Source organism: Ovis canadensis, chromosome 3, assembly GCF_042477335.2.
Source record: "Ovis canadensis isolate MfBH-ARS-UI-01 breed Bighorn chromosome 3, ARS-UI_OviCan_v2, whole genome shotgun sequence".
NCBI classification, from domain to species: Eukaryota; Metazoa; Chordata; class Mammalia; order Artiodactyla; family Bovidae; genus Ovis; species Ovis canadensis.
Window position 1 is genome coordinate 27,930,954 of NC_091247.1, and position 20,489 is coordinate 27,951,442.

The 20,489-nt window shown below is 40.7% G+C and overlaps 1 protein-coding gene across 1 annotated transcript; it reads right to left on the bottom strand.

The window, feature by feature from the left end:
* Window positions 1-3,529: 3,529 nt before the first annotated feature.
* Window positions 3,530-20,166, bottom strand: LAPTM4A (lysosomal protein transmembrane 4 alpha). The gene is made up of 7 exons (XM_069582637.1): window positions 19,462-20,166; window positions 10,248-10,368; window positions 7,009-7,085; window positions 6,786-6,908; window positions 5,852-5,947; window positions 4,916-5,014; window positions 3,530-3,641 (listed from the first exon to the last, which is right to left on the bottom strand). Exons 1-7 carry the CDS (start codon window positions 19,570-19,572, stop codon window positions 3,567-3,569), a joined length of 702 nt encoding a protein of 233 aa, XP_069438738.1. The 5' UTR covers window positions 19,573-20,166; the 3' UTR covers window positions 3,530-3,566.
* Between the last annotated feature and the right edge of the window lie 323 nt (window positions 20,167-20,489).

The window sequence follows — 20,489 nt, forward strand, 5'->3', positions numbered from 1 at the left end:
GAGGCCTGAAAACGGCACACTTAGCATTTGCCTACAAGGAACATTGGAACTATTAGACTTAGAAGCAAGTTCCATGATGACGGAACAAATTAGTCACAGACTGGAAAACAGGGCGATTGGTACACCATCTAACAGAAGGAATAAAATGTATAGTTATCAATGGGAAGTTTCTTGGTCTCATTTTTAAGACCCTTTGAATGTAGGCATGGGGGCTTCCTTGGTGGTTCAGTGGTTAACTCTGCCTTGCAATGCAGGGGACAGGGGCTCAATCCCTGGTCAGAGAAGATCCCACGTGCCTTGGAACAGTTAAGCCCATGTGCCACAACTACTGAGCTCCAAGCTCTAGAGCCTGCAAGCTGCAACTGCTAGGTCTGTGGGTTCCAACTACTAAAGCCCTAGAGCCGGTGCTCTGCAAGAGAAGCCACTGCAATGAGACACTTAAGCACTACAACGAAGAGTAGTCCCAGCTTGCCGAAACAAGAGGAAGCCTGTGGACAGCAACAAAGACCCAGCACAGCGCAAAATCATCTTTTTTAAAAATTAATTAAATGCAAGTGTGGTGTGTCCCACATTTAGATGATACCAAATTTATAGCCATGAAATTTGAAGCCATGAAAGACGCTTGCTCCCTGGAAGAAAAGTTATGACCAACCTAGACAGCACATTAAAAATCACAGACATTACTTTGCCGACAAAGGTCCGTCTAGTAAGGCTATAATTTTTCCAGTGGTCATGTATAGATGTGAGAGCCGGACTATAAAGAAAGCTGAGTGCCAAAGAATTGATGCTTTTGCACTGCGGTGTTGGAGAAGACTCTTGGGAGTCCCTTGGACAGCAAGGAGATCCAACCAGTCCATCCTAAAGGAAATCAGTCCTGAATATTCATTGGAAGGACTGACGTTGAAGCTCAAACTCCAATAGTTTGGCCACCTGATGCAAAGCACTGACTCATTTGAAAAGACCCTGATGCTGCTAAAGACTGGAAGGTGAGAGGAGAAGGGGATGACAGAGGATGAGACGGTTGGATGGCATCACCGACTCAATGGACATGAGTTTGAGTTGCTGAGGGACAGGGAGGCCTGGCATGCTGCAGTCCATGGGGTTGCACAGTCAGACACAACTAAGCGACTGAACTGACTGAAATTTATACTAAAAATAATCTACTACCAGTGAAAATTTTGTGGAGACAAATTGTTTCATTCAGTGAACATCCCACTGCACCCCACCCCAACACCTCCAGTTTGTGTAGGTCATTGAACTGCTATAGATGGAACAAAAAAAGAAAGGCCTTATTGCCAAGTTGTTCACTAACAGAGACTCAAATACACTTAAACTGAACTGTAAAGGAGGTAAGTACTCCAGGAAAGGAGGCAGGCCAATTCAACAAGTCATTCTCCAAAGCCAGTTCACTGGAAGTTCATTTGTCAGATGATCAGAGAATGGGAGGCCATGGCAACCCACTCCAGTACTTACCTGGAAAATCGAACGGACAGAGGAGCCTGGTAGGCTGAAGTCCATGGGGTCGCTGAGTCGGACATGACTGAGCGACTTCACTTTCATGCATTGGAGAAGGAAATGGCAACCCCCTCCAGTATTCTTGCCTGGAGAATCCCAGGGATGGGGGAACCTGGTGGGCTGCCGTCTATGGGGTCGCAGAGTCAGACACGACTGAAGCGACTTACCAGCAGCAGAGAATGGCCAATTCACAGAATTTCCCATGTACTGTCTTTTATGGGCTTCCCCGGGTTTCTTTCTTTCAGATGGTAAAGAATCTGCCTGCAATGTGGGAGACCAGGGTTCAGTCTCTGGGTTGGGAAGACCCCTGGAGAAGGGAATGACTATCCTCTCCAGTGGAGTGCCTAGAGAATTCCATGGGCAGAGGAACCTGGTATGCTACAGTCCATGCTCTTCCATTACAGCAATTGTGTTTACAATGCACAGAGAATGTATATTCTGGTGAGCTCAGTCTTTGGAACAAAGATCTCACAGGACTCAATTCACAGACCTTGTAAACACTTGAAACTTTACAGAGCTTTTGCAGCTATATTCACAGTGATAAACTGAAAAAGTGAAGCAAGATGGCCAAAAACCACAATAGTGGCATGGAGGAACGCAGATGTAGAAAGCTAGAGAAGGAAACTGAAAACATTTTAAAAAGATAAGACAAACCTTAGTATTTTGAAGGCCAAACAGAAGGCAGACTTTGAAGGTTGGGTAGTTGATAACGTTCAATGATAAAAAACAAAAACTGGAGTTAGGATAATAGAACTCTGTCAATTAGGAGGGTATTAGTATCTCATGAGACATTCTTATGGGAACGAGAAGGGAGTGTCAAACTTAGGGGTCAAAATGATGAAATGTATGAACTACTCACAATGAGATCCTTACTTGTAGCTTGCATGCAGGACCTAGTTTCCCAGGACCATGATTCCCATGGATCAAACCTGGACACCCTGCACTGGGAGCTCAAGAGTCTTATCCTCTGGACTACCAAGTAAATCCCAAAGTTAATTCGTATTTTAAAAAACTGGGCTAAACATTTATCTTTCAGTGTTATCTCTATCTGAATTTTAGAATCAAACATACTAAGTAACCTACTAAAATTTTTCTCTAACACTAGCAGAGGGGGAAAAAATTAACTTTTAAAGGCAAATAGTTTTGGCCTATTTACTAGGATATTTAACATTAGGTAACAACAGATTTCCCTCTACTGGAAAATGACCCCTTAATAGTTTTTCCCTTCCTGGGGGTAATAATTAGGATTAATATTATGACTGTTCTCTACATAAAATCTAAGGCCTGTCCTTTCCCAAAAAGACAAATGTGCCTTGAATGAAGTAGTGATCACAGGCCATAATGGTCCACCATTCCCATTCCAAGGAGAAAAACAATGCCAGGTTGGGTCCACCAAGCTTGGCTATGGCTGTTCTCAAAGTGCCAAAAATCTGTGGCAGTCTGAGTTGCTTATAATGGAAAATGTTGGGTTTTAACAAAAAAAGAGTAATAGATTAAAAACAACAATAAATATTTAAGAGATTTATTAAAGCATCGTATCTCAAAGATGGAAACACATACAAATTAGAAACATGCAACCATCATCTTCCACAGTCAAGTTAAAATGTTATATATTTTTTGTATTTTTATAGCTGAAAACTTCAGATCTTAAACTGGACTCATTCACCCTGAATATTTAATTCATTCTTCCTGAATGTATCCAGGGCAGCAAATAACCAAAATGCAAACTATTATATAAAGAAAGTGCAAAGTTAAAAAAGAATATGTGTAGAGAATGCCCCTTTCCCACCCACCCCCCAATCAAAGGCAAACAATGGCACTTTGCTCTTGCTTAACCTAGATTGTCTTCAAAAACTACTAAAATGTAACATACTTAACAACAACAACAAAATCTGACTTTTAATAGGTATCCAAAAAGCTTGTTAGTGTTTGAAAATAAATGCTTAAACAAAGGAAAATGTACTTTGTATCGAGCCCTGTGTTGCAGCATTCTGTAAAATGAACAAGACAAAAAGCTGGTATAGGGTTTATTGAAAAAAGGCAGAATTTCTTCAGGCAGGTATGTAAGGAGGTGGTGGTTCTTTCTCAGGCATCTTCACTGCCATTTCATAGGTTGGCAAAACATACTGAAGAGAGACAAGAAAAAATTATATTGGACTTAATTCTCCTTTAAATTTCTATCTTAATAATTCAGTTTTCAGATTTAATACCTTAAATAGGGATATACCAACCCACAGAGGAGAGCTAAAGAAACTGTTAGCTAAGTACACCTGACTCTTCAGGATACCTGACCCTTGAGTAATGAGAACGTTAGGGGTGCCAACATTGCACAGTCAGCCCTCTGTATCTGTGGTTCCACATCTATGGACTAAATGCAGACTGCGTAGTATTGTAGTATTTACTACTGAGAAACATCTACATGTTAGTGGACTCTCTAGTTAAAGGCCATGGTGTCCAAGGGTCAACTATAGTTCTTGGGAGTAGAGGTAACTAATAACCTGGAGCTTTACATGCAGGGGATATGATATGTCTGACCCAAGATCACTAGAGAGGTAACAGAAGAGGAAGGTAAGAAGGGAAGGCAGAGACAATTTTGCTTCTGAACAGACCCTGAGGCCACCAGGATACCCTGACAGGCAGTATGTACTGCCCTCCCCGTGCTCCACTGTGACTGATAAAGCAGCCAGGCCAAGTCACCTCAGGAATGGAGGATCTCAGCGAAGGGCCCGCTGAACCCTGCTACAGGAACCCTCCAGTATGAGGTTGTATTTTATCAGAATCTGTAGTCAAAGCATTAAGCACTTCTATTGCCTGCTCTAAGGTGAAGGGCACACCTAGGTAAAGAGTGGCATTTTTAAGCTAAGGGACTCCAACGTGACAGGCTGACGCTACACGGGCCATATATACTCCACATGCTGGAAGCCTGGAAGACAGCACAGCAGCAACTAGAGGGCCTGAGAAGGAGGCCTCCCAACAGACTCACAGAACCTACTGCATTCTTCTCCCTACAGGAAAGCCAGCTTCCCCTTTGGATCCTATGAATGCTTTTGGAAAACACCACAAGCTTCAGCTGATGGTATCCTACCCTCAGAAGTTCCAGAAGCCAAGAGCCTGGCATCGCTCATACAGCTGTTCGCTGACTGGTCTCCCCCTCAAAATGCAACACTTGGAGACTGATCATGAGTCAAAACCATTGGCCAGATGGAATGAGATGAGCACTACAGAGTGTCTCCAGCCCACATACCCAGGATTCCAACTGGGAAATGCTGAAACTTGTAGATTTAAGCTACTCGTGCCCTAAACCATAGTTACGGCACTGAAGAGAAAGTCAAGGTTCAGGTTCTTTTGGGAATTCTCAATAATGGCTAGTGAAGCTTTAATATCATAAAAGATCATTCACCTGTGGAGGTGCCTCAAAGGCTGGGTACACAGCAATCTCTGGCATGTTTCTGTTGTTGATGTATTTATAGCAGTTCCAAACACAATTAATCAGATAAGCCTAAAGGAATATAAACAAAATTTACATATACTCGAAACTCAACTGTATTTAAAATTATAGTTTTAATGTGGCTGCACCGTGAAGCCACTGGCAGCAGTTGCCTTTTCCTTCTGTCAGGGCTTCCCAGGTGGCTCTACTGGTATAGAACTCGCCTGCCAGTGCAGAAGATATAAGAGATGCAGGCTCAGTCCCTGGGTTGGGACAATCCCCTGGAGAAGGAAATGGCAACCCACTCCAGTGTTCCTGTCTGAAAAACTCCATGGACAGAGGAGCCTGGTGGGCTATAGTCCATAGGGTTGAACAGAGTCAGACACAACTGAGCAACTAACTTTATTTATTTTTTAATTTATAAATTTAATTTTAATTTAAATTTACCTGCTGTAAAATTAAGGAGTCTTATAATGCTCTCCCTACATTTTCTCCACAGAGAAGGGAACCGGCATCCACTTGGACCAAGTACAGGCCAGGAGCTTTCCCTGTGTGCCCTCACTTAAATGTCACAAGCTTTTACAGAGAAACCCAAGTCTGGGATTCCATTTCACGTGTGACAACCACTATGCTGCAGAAGGAATTCTATTTCTGAACTTTGGGAATTTTAAGAGATTTTCAATCCCAACCATAAACCATGTCCAAAAACATGATGTTCCTAGACAAGAAGAATCCTGGTTATCTCCAACCACTGCCTGAAAAGAACAGGAGACATTCCCTGGGAGCTCTCTCTATCACATTAGAATAAGGAGAGCTGTGAGGAGACACGGCAACAAGAAGGTCTGGAAGGATACTCTCACAGCCCAAATGGCCCCCCTTCCCCAGCAAATACTTAAGTCAGCAACTCACCTTAAAAATGATGAACAAGGCAAAGAACACAAGAACAATGAACAGGAGGCAGCTGGAGTCCAATGCCAAGAGGTCATCTTTATAGGGAAAATCAGGCTATAAAAAAAAGGCAGGGACAAATAGGCAGAGCAGAAGGGAGTTTTAGACCCCTCAAGGAGAGTGCCTTGCACATAGGAAGCAATCAATAAATGTTTTTTTGAATGAACAAACAGTAAGTTTGCAGTATGCAAGATGGACTCTCTACAGCAGGTTTCAATAAAATACCTAAAAGATGCATTTTTGAAATTAATTTTCATTTATCTGGATCCTACACCTCCATCCACCAGACCTTATTTCAGGCCACAGTGTTCCCTACCCCTCCATCCCATAGCATTAACCTTTGCTCACTTCCTGCTGTCATGAGACAGCCCTAGTTTATTATTACAAATAAGATCTTCATGTCTTGATTCCCCAAATACATGGTTTGCTCCTTGAAGAGAAGGATGTTATGTTTATACACCATACATCAACAGTTTGCCTAGAACAGAGTGAAGAATATAGGAAGCACTCACATATTTGCTACAGATGCCTGCAAAGACAGAAGGTACTCTCTTTGACAGTACCAATGAGTGCCAATGAGTACAACTCCAATGACTGCCAAACACAGTCCAATTATTTATTTACTTTTCATACACTCAAAACTTGAACTACTCCTGAAGTTCTATGATATCCATCTTTAGGGACTTTTAATATTTAATTATCCACATGGTGTAAGAAGATACTCTATTTTCATCTTTTTGGTTTCAATATGGCCAGTAACAGTAGTAATGCTAATTACTTTAAAACACTTAAAAAAAAAAAAAAGTAGATTAAATAGAAATGGTACCCAAAAGCTGACTTTGATTTTCAACAAATGAAAAAAATTTTTTTAAGTTTTATTAGCATACACACTTACTAACTGATCCAGATATTCCTTGATTCTTGGCAAATAAGTCAGAGAACTGATAGCAACCAGGCAGCTGAGAACAAAGTCAAAAAGCCGGTAACAGAAGAACGGAATCAGCCAACCCACTTGGTACTGAAGGGAAAAATAACCACAACATCACATCACATATACGGAATGATTAAGTGCCATGCAGTAAAGTCAAAACTCCAGGAGAAAAGTATAGAATACTTACAGAAATTGCTCCGTATACCAGCATTGAACTGATTATAAACATAAGAACAGAGACGGCAAAAAGAACACAGGCATTATCTATGAAAACAGAAGCAAAAATCTAATTAAGCTACTTATATAACAAAAGGCAGTTTTGACAAAATGTCATTAAGAAATGAAGCTTAAGAAATTCATGCCTTTGCTCTTTCTTATTTGTTAAACTGCTACGACTCAGGGTCACTCATTTCGGACAGCACGTGAACCTAGTACTCTGCCAGAGACAGATCTCTGCCCAGGGTCTAAGTTTTGAATATGGGCAAACATAATTACAATGCAATGCGGCAAGTGCTACAACAGAAGCAAAAAACAATTCGTTTTGCCTTTAGCATCAGGGAAAAAATATAAATGAAATAACACAAGTTGAGTCTTGTGAGATAAGCAGGGTTCAACTGGAGCAAAAGGCTGGTATTTGTTTAAACACGGAGTTGTACAGACGCCCCCCCCCTCCCCCGCCTTGCTTAAGATAAAATAAACCACCTCAAAGTCAAAGTTCTCCCTCAATGTCCCTTTCCCACCTCAACACCCAAACTCCCTGCGCCGAATCCCTTCACCGTGCCTTCTCTGCTACATCCAGGTCTATTTTCTCCTCTGTTCCTCAATCCGCCCTCGGGTTGCTGCCTTTCTCTACATTAATCCATGTCCACTAAACTTTTTCACAAAGTGCTCATGTGATCTCAAACAAAACAAACCAAAAAGCACCCACACTTGACCTGATGCAAGCTTCTCAGCACTGTAAGAATCTAAAGCTGATTCTCTGGCTCTGGCTAAGTATCAAGAACCTGAAAGGCACTAATAACGATGAATAATTAGACTACCTGCTCAGTGTTCACACACTGGATAAGTGTTATGTATCACTGTGTCACTTGGCAGTACAAACAGTATCAGTAGCTGGCACTGAACTAAGAAGAGCTCTCTCTAAATTTTCCTAGAGGATACAGGACAACTAAACGTTAAAGACTTAAAGAACTTCCCTGCTGCACCACACAATGGCTCTCAAAGGGAAGAATCCAGATATAAAAAAACTTGAAAGCAAAATGTGTAATTCAAACAACTAGCTTTCAAAAACCCATTACTGGAAGACTACAAGTTGATTTAGACTTCGTGAAATACTGAAATAATTAAAGTGAAGCTCACGGTCTTCCACTGGAGCAACAAATAGCAAAACAGAGCAGAGATGGGGTGGTGGGTGCAAACCACATTTAACGCCTGGAACAAGGGATACTCCAGGAGGCGTGAATCAATAATGCAAGCAAAACATGAGGGGCTCAATGCCCAGAGAAGAACCTCAGATTTGCACCATATTCAGAACCTCCTCTGGGAGGTCCCAAGTATTCACCCATCTCCCAGCTAAGTATAAGTAATGATAAATTCCTATTTGAAAAACAGCTTGCATATGCTGTGGAAGTTACTTAGTATAAACTGAGTGTTACAGCCTGTTTGGCTGGTTAAAAATAATTAATCACAAACTTCATTTTTAAAAAAAATTAGTTATCAGGCCAGTAATCAGAAATTAACTTACCTTTGCAACACCAGGTCTGTGGAAGGTCAAATTTTACCTTCCAAGAAATACCAACTACGGGATTACCGAGAACAATGTATTTTTATATTTGCTTACATTCATTGGAAGGACTGATGCTAAAGCTGAAACTCCAATACTCTGGCCACTAGATATGAAGAACTGACTCATCTGAAAGACCCTGATGTTGGGAGACTGAAGGCGGGAGAAGGGGACAACAGAGGATGAGATGGTTGGATGGCATCACCAACTTGATGGACATGAGTTTGAGTAAGCTCCGGGAGTTGGTGATGGACAGGGAAGCCTGGCGTGCTGCAGTCCATGGGGCAGCAAAGAGTCGGACATGACTGAGCGACTGAACTGAACTGAGGGCTTCAGTAGAATATGATCAACAAAAATATAATGAATAATGTGATTTTCTCTGCAGCAGCGACAACAGTCAGCCAACACACAATAAACTTGTGACTAAAGAGCCAGTTGCACAGACCTACGAGAATCTCAGTAACCATCAATCTTTTCTACAACTCAATTTTAAGAGCAATATACATGACAAAGGAAAATGCTGACATTAGCAGAGTCAGTAAAATTTTACAGCCTGGAGTTAAAGTTTATAAATGCCAAAAAAAATATCATTATCAGAAGCTAACGTTTATTGTTCTATTCTGGTTTTTAATTAAAAACAGATTTATTCAGAAAAAAAAAATCAAATGCCAGAAGGAATGTTTCCATATATTCTTGGTATTTCTGTTATCAATTTGACAACAAAATTAAAAGATTATATATGTTTGAAAGTAAAACTAGGATACTCATGTAAAAACAGAACAAAAACACTTTAAAGAGCACAATATGAACAACTGTTAGTGTCACCATACTATAATGCGTTATGGATGGCCACAAAACTCTACCTGCTGTAAGAAATAGCTTAGGCCTGAGGACAATAATCATCTGAATTAATAACCATTAAAAAAAAAAAGCCACTTCATTAACGGACCAGAGAGCATAATGTAAAAATGTGCAGTTTATGACAAAAGCTAATCTAAAAATAAAATTAAGATCCTGTAATATTATAAATATAAAACACATGTGAACTGAGAACATTTTTCTGAAGAAACTGTTCACACTAAAAAGTCTGCAGCATAATTTTCTATTCAAATATTAAATTTTTAACATGATTTTTAACATAAACTTGCACTTTAGAGAAAGATAAATAATAAAAATACTATTGGGAGTAAATAATTTTAAAAAAGTAATTTCCATGAATGTTCTAGGAATACTCTAAAGTCCAATGTCAACTCATCTAAACAATAAAAATATATTAAGAACTGAGACCCTGAGCAAAAGATACCACCAAATATTCAAATAATTCGTATTCTATATTTTACTGTAGGATTCTGTTCCACGAGCAAAACTCCTCTACTACACTTACCAGCTGACCCTCAAAGACTCAGTCTTCTAATCTCTTCTCTCCTCCTCTTTCCACAGTATTTCAATGCAGACAATGCACATTTCTCAGAAATCTCCTAGCAGTCCACTTGATCTTCTGGCTACAAATGCTCAACTTTAATTCTGAGTGTTTTTGAAAAGCCTACAAATACATTTGTGCCTCAGCAAGTATAACAACAATCAATCCTCTACCTAACGTGTGTGTGTGTGATTAGCAGGCAAAGTTTCAACTAAAAACATACCAGCCATTCTCTCAGACGAATAGTAATTGCCAATGACTTCATACTGAATGTTGACAGCTGGCATTGAGTTTGGGTGTGTTACCTCCACAGTCAGCAGAATTGCCATCAACAGGTTGACCACCTATGAAAGATAACATTTTATCAACTATATTATTAATCAGGAAGCAGTCCCCAACACAATCTTTAGATGTCTTCTATTTAACTATCATCTCCCTGAGGTAATAAAGACACAAAATGGGACTACCTGTGAGATAAAATATACAATATGACTTTAAGAATATGTTAAATGTTTCATAAAGTATAAACTTAATCATTTCATAGAAAAGATGCTGGACGGATGCTATATTAATAAAACAGAATAAAAAGGCACAACAATGAAAAATGAGAGATCACAAATTGCTCATTTGAGTCACGTATTTATTCATATCCTATCTCAGAATTTCTGGATTTGAAGCGGCTGATCTATCAGATAAATATAATTTCCATGTCTAGGTATGTTAATGATCCATCAGGTAAGTCTAAGGCCTCTCCACAGTATCTCCTGTACAGTAGTAAGGAATTATTTCCTCTTGAGCTACACTCAAATGCTTAAAAAGACTTTGACTACATCACTTAACTTCCGCCTGCTGGTCTTAATTTTATGCTTTGAGATATTTTGTTACCCCTTCTGAATAAGTGCTCCTCTAACACCTCAGTTCAGTTTAGTCGCTCAATCATGTCCAACTCTTTTCGACCCCATGGACTGCAGCACGCCAGGCCTCCCTGTCCATCACAAAATCCCGAAGCTTGCTCAAAGTCACATCTATCGAGTCAGTGATGCCATCCAACCATCTCATCATCTGTCCTCCCCTTCCCCTCCTGCCTTCAATCTTTCCCAGCATCAGGTCTTTGCCAGTGAGTCAGTTCTTCGAATCAGGTGGCCAAAGTACTGGGAGTTTCAGCTTCAGCATCAGTCCTTCCAATGAATACCCAGGGCTGATCTCCTCAATAATGGACTGGTTGGATCTCCCTGCAGTCCAAGGGACTCTCAAGAGTCTTCTCCAACACCACAGTTCAAAAACATAAATTCTTTGGCGCTCAGCTTTCTTTATACTCCAACTCTTACATCCATACATGACTACTGGAAAAACCATAGCTTTGACTAGATGGACCTTTGTCAGCAAAGTAACGTCCCTGCTTTTTAATATGCTGTCTACTAGGTTGGTCATAGCTTTTCTTCCAAGGAGCAAGCATCTTTTAGTTTCATGACTGCAGTCACCATCTGCAGTGATTTTGGAGCCCCCCAAAATAAAGCCTCTCACTGTTTCCAATGTTCCCCATCTATTTGCCATGAAGAGATGGGACTGGATGCCATGGTCTTATTTTACTGAATGTTGAGTTTTAAGCCAACTTTGCTCAGTTCAGTTCAGTTCAGTCGCTCAGTCATGTCCGACTATTTGCGACCCCATGAATCACAGCACACCAGGCCTCCCTGTCCATCACCAACTCCCAGAGTTCACTCAAACTCACGTCCATTGAGTCCGTAATGCCATCCAGCCATCTCATCCTCTGTCGTCCCCTTTTCCTCCTGCCCCTAATCCCTCCCAGCATCAGTCTTTTCCAATGAGTCAACTCTTCTCATAAGGTGGCCAAAGTACTGGAGCTTCAGCTTTAGCATCATTCCTTCCAAAGAAATTCCAGGGTTGATCTCCTTCAGAATGGACTGGTTGGATCTCCTTGCAGTCCAAGGGACTTTCAACAGTCTTCTCCAACACCACAGTTCAAAAGCATCAATTCTTCAGCGCTCAGCTTTCTTCACAGTCCAACTCTCACATCCATATATGACCACAGGAAAAGCCACAGCCTTGACTAGACGGACCTTAGTCAGCAAAGTAATGTCTCTGCTTTCCAATATACTATCTAGGTTGGTCATAACTTTTCTTCCAAGGAGTAAGCTTTTAATTTCATGGCTGCAGTCACCATCTGCAGTGATTTTGGAGCCCAGAAAAATAAAGTCTGACACTGTTTCTACTGTTTCCCCATCTATTTCCCATGAAGTGATGGGATCAGATGCCATGATCTTCGTTTTCTGAATGCTGAGCTTTAAGCCAACTTTTTCACTCTCCTCTCACTTTCATCAAGAGGCTTTTTAGCTCCTCTTCACTTTCTGCCATAAGGGTGGTGTCATCTGCATATCTGAGGTTATTGACATTTCTCCCAGCAATCTTGATTTCAGCTTGTGTTTCTTCCAGTCCAGCGTTTCTCATGATGTACTCTGCATAGAAGTTAAATAAGCAGGGTGACAATATACAGCCTTGACGTACTCCTTTTCCTATTGGGAACCAGTCTGTTGTTCCATGTCCAGTTCTAACTGTTGCTTCCTGACCTGCATACAGATTTCTCAAGAGGCAGGTTAGGTGGTCTGGTATTCCCATCTCTTTCAGAATTTTCCACAGTTTATTGTCATCCACACAGTCAAAGGCTTTGGCACAGTCAATAAAGCAGAAATAGATGTTTTTCTGGAACTCTCTTGCTTTTTCCATGATCCAGCGGATGTTGGCAATTTGATCTCTGGTTCCTCTGCCTTTTCTAAAGCCAGCTTGAACATCAGGAAGTTCACGGTTCATATATTCCTGAAGCCTGGCTTGGAGAATTTTGCGCATTACTTTACTAGCGTGTGAGATGAGTGCAACTGTGCAGTCGTTTGAGCATTCTTTGGCATTGCCTTTCTTTGGGATTGGAATGAAAACTGACCTTTTCCAGTCTTGTGGCCACTGCTGAGTTTTTCAAATTTGCTGGCATATGGAGTGCAGCACTTTCACAGCATCATCTTTCAGGATTTGAAATAGCTCTACTGGAATTCCATCACCTCCACTAGCTTTGTTCGTAGTGATGCTTTCTAAGGCCCACTTGACTTCACACTCCAAGATGTCTGGCTCTAGATGAGTGATCACACCATCGTGATTATCCAGGTTTTCAATAAAGTCTTTATCTGGTCCAAAGTAATATCTAGAGACTTTGTCAAACATCTTGCTGAAATCCCATCACCGGTACCTGGTAAATTTTCCTAGTCTACCAGGGTGTAACTCCAATTCTAAAAGGAAATTCTTTATGCCTCTAGCTGTTAGTGAATTCCACAATTATCCCAAGAGGCACCACTTCCTTTAAGTGCTCAAAACAACCCTGCTAATGATTTAAAAACTGGAATAGGCTTCCCTATCTAAAGTCCACAGCATCTGCCTTCCTTCCCTTTGTGAACATGGGATACTTTCAAGAGACATCTGAGCTTCTTTATCAATAGTGTTTTAAACAATCTCTATCATGGAGCTCTCTCCTGTCCACCCTGAATGATAAATAAGTTTATCACCTAAAGGCATTTCACATTTTCGAAGACAAGCAGCCCAAGTTTTTTAAATAAGATAAACGTTACAATACCTAATTCGGAATCAATTGAGATTTCTAAAGATACACTATAAATCAAATAAATTTACATATATTATTTGAGTTTATTCTTCACAACAACCTTGTGAAGAAAGTATGACTTATGCTCATTTGCTGACGGTTAAACTAAGGTTCAGCAAAGTGAAATATCATGTGTTAAGCTCACTGAGGTGCTAACAGGATAGAGCTAGGACACACTCTGGTTCTTTTAAAAACATCTTCCTTCTTACTACTACAGGATCACTTATAACCATTCCTAAGCAACTCTTGTTTTGAGATCTTTCCAAAATAAACCATTATCTAAGGCTACAAAATGTTTGTCACTCTCTAAATACATGCCTTTTCCTTGCACTGCTCAAAAGCAAGGTATTTCATCCTTCAACACTTGAAAGATCTTATAAGAGACAATTCATATTTTCAAGGTGACTCCCCAGTTGATGGCGGATATTTTAACTGCCCATTTTTATTGCAGTGGGGTTTTGGGAGAGGGTAGGTGGTTTATGAGCTAATACAATTAGGTGAATTAACTATTGAACAGATTATCTCTACTAAGACACTGTATACTCTATGCACGGAAATCAGTTCAAAATCAATTCAGCAAACCCTTCTTTACTAAGCACAATACTGTCATAGTTTAAAAGCTCTGTACAGGAAAGAAAAATATTTGTGTGAAAAATAACATGCAAACTCAATTACTAAATGAAGGAAATGACACATCAAAAAATATTCAGGAGTTGATTTTTCCTCTCTTAAATATTTGCATCACATGTAAGATTTATAAAAATCTTTTCTTCTCTTTCTGGGTAAGTCACAGACTCACCCACTATTATCTTCTAGTATTAGTGACACTTCAAGATTCTTTTCATTGTGAGTCATTCTCTGAATATTAAACAAAATAAATCACAGGTCTAATCAAAAGAAGCAAGGAAATGATAAATTTCAGCACTATTTCATTACAAGCTCAAATGATTTTTCAACTCTTCACTGATTAATTGTATTTCATTAGCACCTCAATGTAACATTTTAAAGCACTCATCTGGAAAACTCATCCTGTGATCTTATCTTTGCCCCTGAGCACCTATCCTATGCTCACAGACTCCATTCTATTTACTTTTGATTACCATTGGTATTTCTAAATTCCATGCAGCACTTTTCAAACATACATAAGATTAACTTTGTGATCTTGTAATACAAAATCTGAAGAAAGCAACTACATACAAACAACTCCAGCATATTTATTCCTGATTCATTTTTCCCTTTTACTGCATTCAGGAAAGAAAATTAGCAAAAATGTAATTAAAATAATGATTGACTTCTAAAGCTAGTCACACGGGAGGTACAGAATGTAGCAAATATGCACATATGTCAACAGCCTGGGCAATGGACACATCCATGCAGAAGGGGTACTGCATTTACTGGGATAAACAGTATGGTTTGCGTTATAAGCCTTTTGCACACTTCATATAAGTAAACAAACAATAACAAAGAACAGACGTGTCACATTTCAATTGTTTCAAAGGAACAGGATCAGATCCTTGGAAGCACTCACTCAGCCTCAGGAGAGTAATTCCTCTTTGCTTCTCATTTCATAGCCACACCCATCCTAGAAGATTCCTGAGGATTGGTTTTCGTTTATTTTTTTTAATCCTTATTCTTTAGTTTTCCCATAGCATATTCTGCCACAACCCAACTTCTGCTCAGACTATAATTAGAACAATGTCTTAGGGCATCTTGATAAGGGTCTCAGGCAAGTCAGCAGACAGCTGTCATCAGATAAAGACCAAAACTGACTGTCTTTAAAAACACTGTTAAATGTATATGTAGTTAAATGTACACATACAGTTGTTTACCCTTTTGTGCAGTTACAAATGAGATATTCCTACTATTTTTGGAGGAGACAATTCATTTAACAATAGTCTAATGAATACTTCAAACGCTGTAATAAGTTATTATTACACACACATTTTATAGAGAAAGGCATAGCATCTTTCTCCCTCAAAGAGGATATCATGTTGTAGGGAGAAAAATTCAAATGTGTAATTAGTATTTTTAATAAGTACACACAAGAGGTATGCAGTAATTCTTCCAAATAAACAGTGAGGAAACCAGCTTCTTCTGGCTGGGAAGCAAAGAAGCTTCGCCAAGAAAACTGAACTATTACAAAACTAACTGGAATTGGCAAAACGGCTGTTAGTAGTTGAAGTTGTATAAGTAACAGAAAGGCTTTTATACTATTTCACTATTTTTGTATATTTGAGATTTCTGTCGATGAAGTTTTTAAAAAGTGTTTAGGGAAACATACTAACTCTGAAATATAAATAAGCCATACTGATTTAAAGGAGTCAGGACTGGGAAGGAATACAGCTTGAGGAGCCTGTCTTCACTTCTTCCCTAGCTACCTCACTTTTAGACTGTTTATGGTGAAGACATTCATAAAAAATTAGCCATATATTATTACACCTTTCCAAGACCTACAGTTTTAACCAGTGCTCTAAATGCCTTCTTGTAGTACATCATCAACCATGAAGGAGAACACTGCTGCTGTAGACTTTAAAGCTCATTTTCAACCATTCAATAAACATCTGAACTTCTATCTCCTTAGATTGCCAGGATCCCAAAGCCACACTTTTGAACATCACCAACAATACTATAATCAACAAAACCAATGGCCTTTTCCAACCTAAGAAAATGTTATCATCTGGCTTCAAATTTTTCACTAAATGATAGAAAAAACAATTTATGAATGTCAGACTTTAATCTGGAACTCATTCTGAAATTCCCTATTATTTAAACTAGGTATTAACCCGGACATGCTTCTTTTAATCTAAATGCCAAAGGCTAGCACTTCAGGGCTGGTACATATAGTAACCGGCTCTGGCTTCTCAGTGTCTTCTGCACTATTTACTACCATATAATCTACCCTTTGGCACACAGTGTACAATCACCTAACATGACCTCAGCAGCAGCAGATGCTAGAAAGCAGTGACACTGTATCCAACAGAAAGTTATTGCCACAGCATCTGCAACCAGCAGGAGCTTGAGGACTGCACCCCCAGGTTCTAAACAGCACAGGGCAACCTCAAGGAGAATCATAAATATTCTCCCACCTGGAATACAGGAAGAAGAGTAAAGGTACTTGGATTTCACTCACTCCCATATCATTTCTCTTAGTAAAGAAGCTTCTGGAAAAAAAAAAAAAAGTGCTCTGTTTGGACAAGTCGTCTTTGTGTCTTGGTGGTCTTGGTTTTTAAATGTTGTCTCCCCCAGCTAGGCAGAAATTATGTCTTTACGTTGCCAGGATCCCAAAGCCACAGTTTTGAACGTCACCAGCAAATACTATAATCAACAAAACCAACGGCCTTTTCTAATCCTTAACCTAATTTGAATCTGTTATTACTGATTAGCTTCTCGTTCCTTGACACTGCACTTTCAGATCTTTGCTCCAAACTTCATTGCAATGCCATCAGTATCTTAAGGGCAGATGCCACGATCAAGACAAGAAAACACTTGAGAGCCTCTGTGTAGCAGCTGATAGGAAGACAAAAGATGAATCACACACATCCCTGTAGTTTCGTATGTGCACCACAGCCATTTGCACTGTAGATGAGCAACATATCTCTTAAAGCAGATGAACTGATGTAAGCAGCATATTATATTCCATGAACTAGAAAAATTCATGCAAAGAAAGAATAGTTTATGGCATCTTTTTATGAGACTAAAGCATGGAAAAACGGAGCTCCATGCAAAATGTTTTCACATCAAGTCCTTCCAGTGGGAAACAGATGTAAAACTCCCTGTTCCCTATTTTGAGAGAATAAATGCCCTTACTAAAATCCTTCTCTCTGCATTTTGAGTTTCATGGTTTATAACTCCAACTTTTGCTTGCTATTTCTTTCTTTTTTATGAACTAAGTCCACAGCATCAAAAAAAATACCTGCCTTGGAAAGAAACACAGCCAATTACATTCAGATGGCTGAAACTGAGATGGTGCTTACTTTCTTTTCAAGGAGTTAGAAATCCTTTGTTCTGTGAATGGAGGGAAGGATCTGAGAAGAAACAGGAAGATTAAGTTTGCATGGAAGAGTCCCAGGTTGCTGGACCCTTTTCAATTAAGTAAAAGGGAAGGTCAACTTCCAGGGATGAGGGTTGAATAAGAGGCTTGAGGACCCTAAAGATCTGAATTATTCATTTAGGGAAGGCAGAGCTAAGGACAACAAAAGAAACATAAGACCCAGTCCTTTAAAAAAATGAAGAACAAAATTAGAAATATAATGCATGTCCAGTATACAAATCAGTTAAAATACAAAAGGGGTGAAGGTCTTTGTGGGGAAAGGTGATATAATCATAGCAATGTTTCTGAAGATAAAAGTAGAGGAAATATTAAAATAAGCTTAAAAACAAACAAGCCTACCCATTCAAGTTTTGTTTTTAATGAAGTAATTCAAGTACATTAATGAAGCAAGATGGTAAAAAAAAAAAAATGTAAATAAGGAATAAGGTGGAGTTCAGGTCCCCTGTGCGTGGGCATGAAACTGTATCTGCCTAACCGAAGATGATTCTCATCTGCTGCTTACCAAACAGCAATAATTTCGATGGAAACTCTGGGTTCGGAAGAAATGAGAACAGAGAAAGGCAAAAAAAAAAAAAATCTATTTTTTTTTTGCAGTTCACAAAGTTATCAGAAACTGCATTACCACTAATACCACAACCTCTCAAAACAAAAACAAAAATTTTTTAAATCACAAAGTCATTAGCAAAGATGACCAAGCCGACAATATGAGTAGTTTTTCAAAACTTCTGTTAAGTCATCATAACCCCAGACTACCTAAACGGAATCACATATTTACAAATCATAAATGAGCTTCAATGAAAACGGATAGTAGTGGAGATGGTGCTAAGGAATCACAAAGGCATTATTAGTGAACCACCAATCAGTAACACTGTCAACCTGGTTACGACACAGAATTACACAAATCCTGGCCCCCGCCGGGAACGTTAGCACGTTACCAAAACACAGCAGGTTCTAGACAAAAGTCTCAAAACCCTGCATGGGTCTGTGGTGAAAAGCGTCTCTCCAGCGGGCAGGAGAAAACCTACTGCGTTAGGAAAAAGGTAGATAGTAAGAAAATCCTGGCCAAAGGTATTACCTCCAAGAGAATTTCCAGACTCACAACAGAGATCTGTCTGCCTACATCCCAAACACACTGTAACAAATAAGCTCCAGAAACAAGAGACAACTGTGTTAAACTGGATCTCTTGCCTTCCCTTCAGGTAAAACAATAATGTTTAAAACTAGGCTGCATCTCGGAAGGTGCGCTCCTAATTCTTTCCTTAGAGGGGGTAAAAAAAAATAAATCCCAGGAAGCACTGACGGACGGTGGGGCGGGGGGGAAGTGGGGGTCAGTTCCTTCGGATCACGAAAGCACACATAATGATCCCGCAGCCTGGTCATTTCCAGAACTGACCACACCAAAGTCGAGCTCTCTCCTCCCGCAGCCCCTCTCCACCCCAGGCCGCAACGCCTGTGCCTTCCCCAATCCCACTTTTCTCCTCATTCTCGTCTAAAAAAAAACCCCAACAGTGTCCCCGGTCCCTCCCACCCCCACTCCGATTCCCAGACACAAGTCTCCCCGCTTCAAAGTTAAGAGGCCACTAAAAAGAAGGTCTCCGAGGCCTTCCCGCCCTATCCCCTCCCAGTGGATCCTCCCGTTCGAATATGAGTCCCTCCCGCTTCCCGCTCCAGCGTATCCTCCCCCGACCATGGCCCCTTCCCTCCCTCCTCGCCCGCCCTTACCATGTACCAGGTCCCCAGGATGATCGTCCCGGTGCGGACATGGCAACAGCCGCAGCACCGGGTGCTGTAGAACCGGTCGCTGCGGCTCCGCTTGAAAGTCATGGACACCATCGGGAACCTCGAAGGCCTCTTTCTTGGCCGGGCCCCTAACAAACGCCTTCCGCCCAGCGGTTGAAGACAGAGAGCGCCGTCACTGAGGCCAAACCAAACGACGCGTCTTCAAGACCGCCCCCTGCCCGGGGCCCCAATCCAAGAGCCTTTGCACCTGCGCACTGAGGGCAAAGCGCTGTTCCCGCGAGAGCTCGATTTACCCTTTTCCTCCGCCTTCCTCGCACTCAGGCCAATGGAAGAACGGGAAGCTAGGCGGAAGCGGGTTTTGATTGGAAAAGCCTGGAGATTGACAGGATCTCACACCCAATCAGAGCCGTAACTCGCCTAGGCGCTAATAGATTCCCCTCCTCTTACTAGAAGGCGAGGGCTGGTTGCTGGGCCTAGGGTAGTTAGAGTTGGAGAGGGCGTCTGGTAGTTCACCCTCCCCAAAGTGAAAGCGAGGAGGTGAGAGGCATTTAATGAGAAAAAAAAAAAAAAAGTCTAGATGGGAGTAGGTGGCAGAAACCGGGCAGGGAGTACTTGTCTGAGTGAATCTGCCACGTACTGCTCGAACGCATCACGGGACCGCCACTGCTCACGTGACCTTTGCGTCACAGCTCAATTATTGGGCTGGCCAGGAGCTGTGCCAGTGGAGAAGTGGGCGGGGCTAGCCCCTGCTCTTGGGCCCTCCTGCACTTTTTAGAGAGATCAAATGTTAGCCTTCCCCTTTGTCTCTCTCCGACACCTCTTTGTTGGGAGCCAAGAAATACCATGCTACTCTGCCAGAGAAGAAAAGAATTGAGGAAAACATAAGGCGGAACTGTTTAGCTGCTGAGTGTTTACAGATAGAGTGACTTTTATAAGGAAAAATTGTGAAACATAATGAAATGGACTGAGGTTCCTGGGTGTCTTCCATGAAAAACAAGCCATGGTCTGGC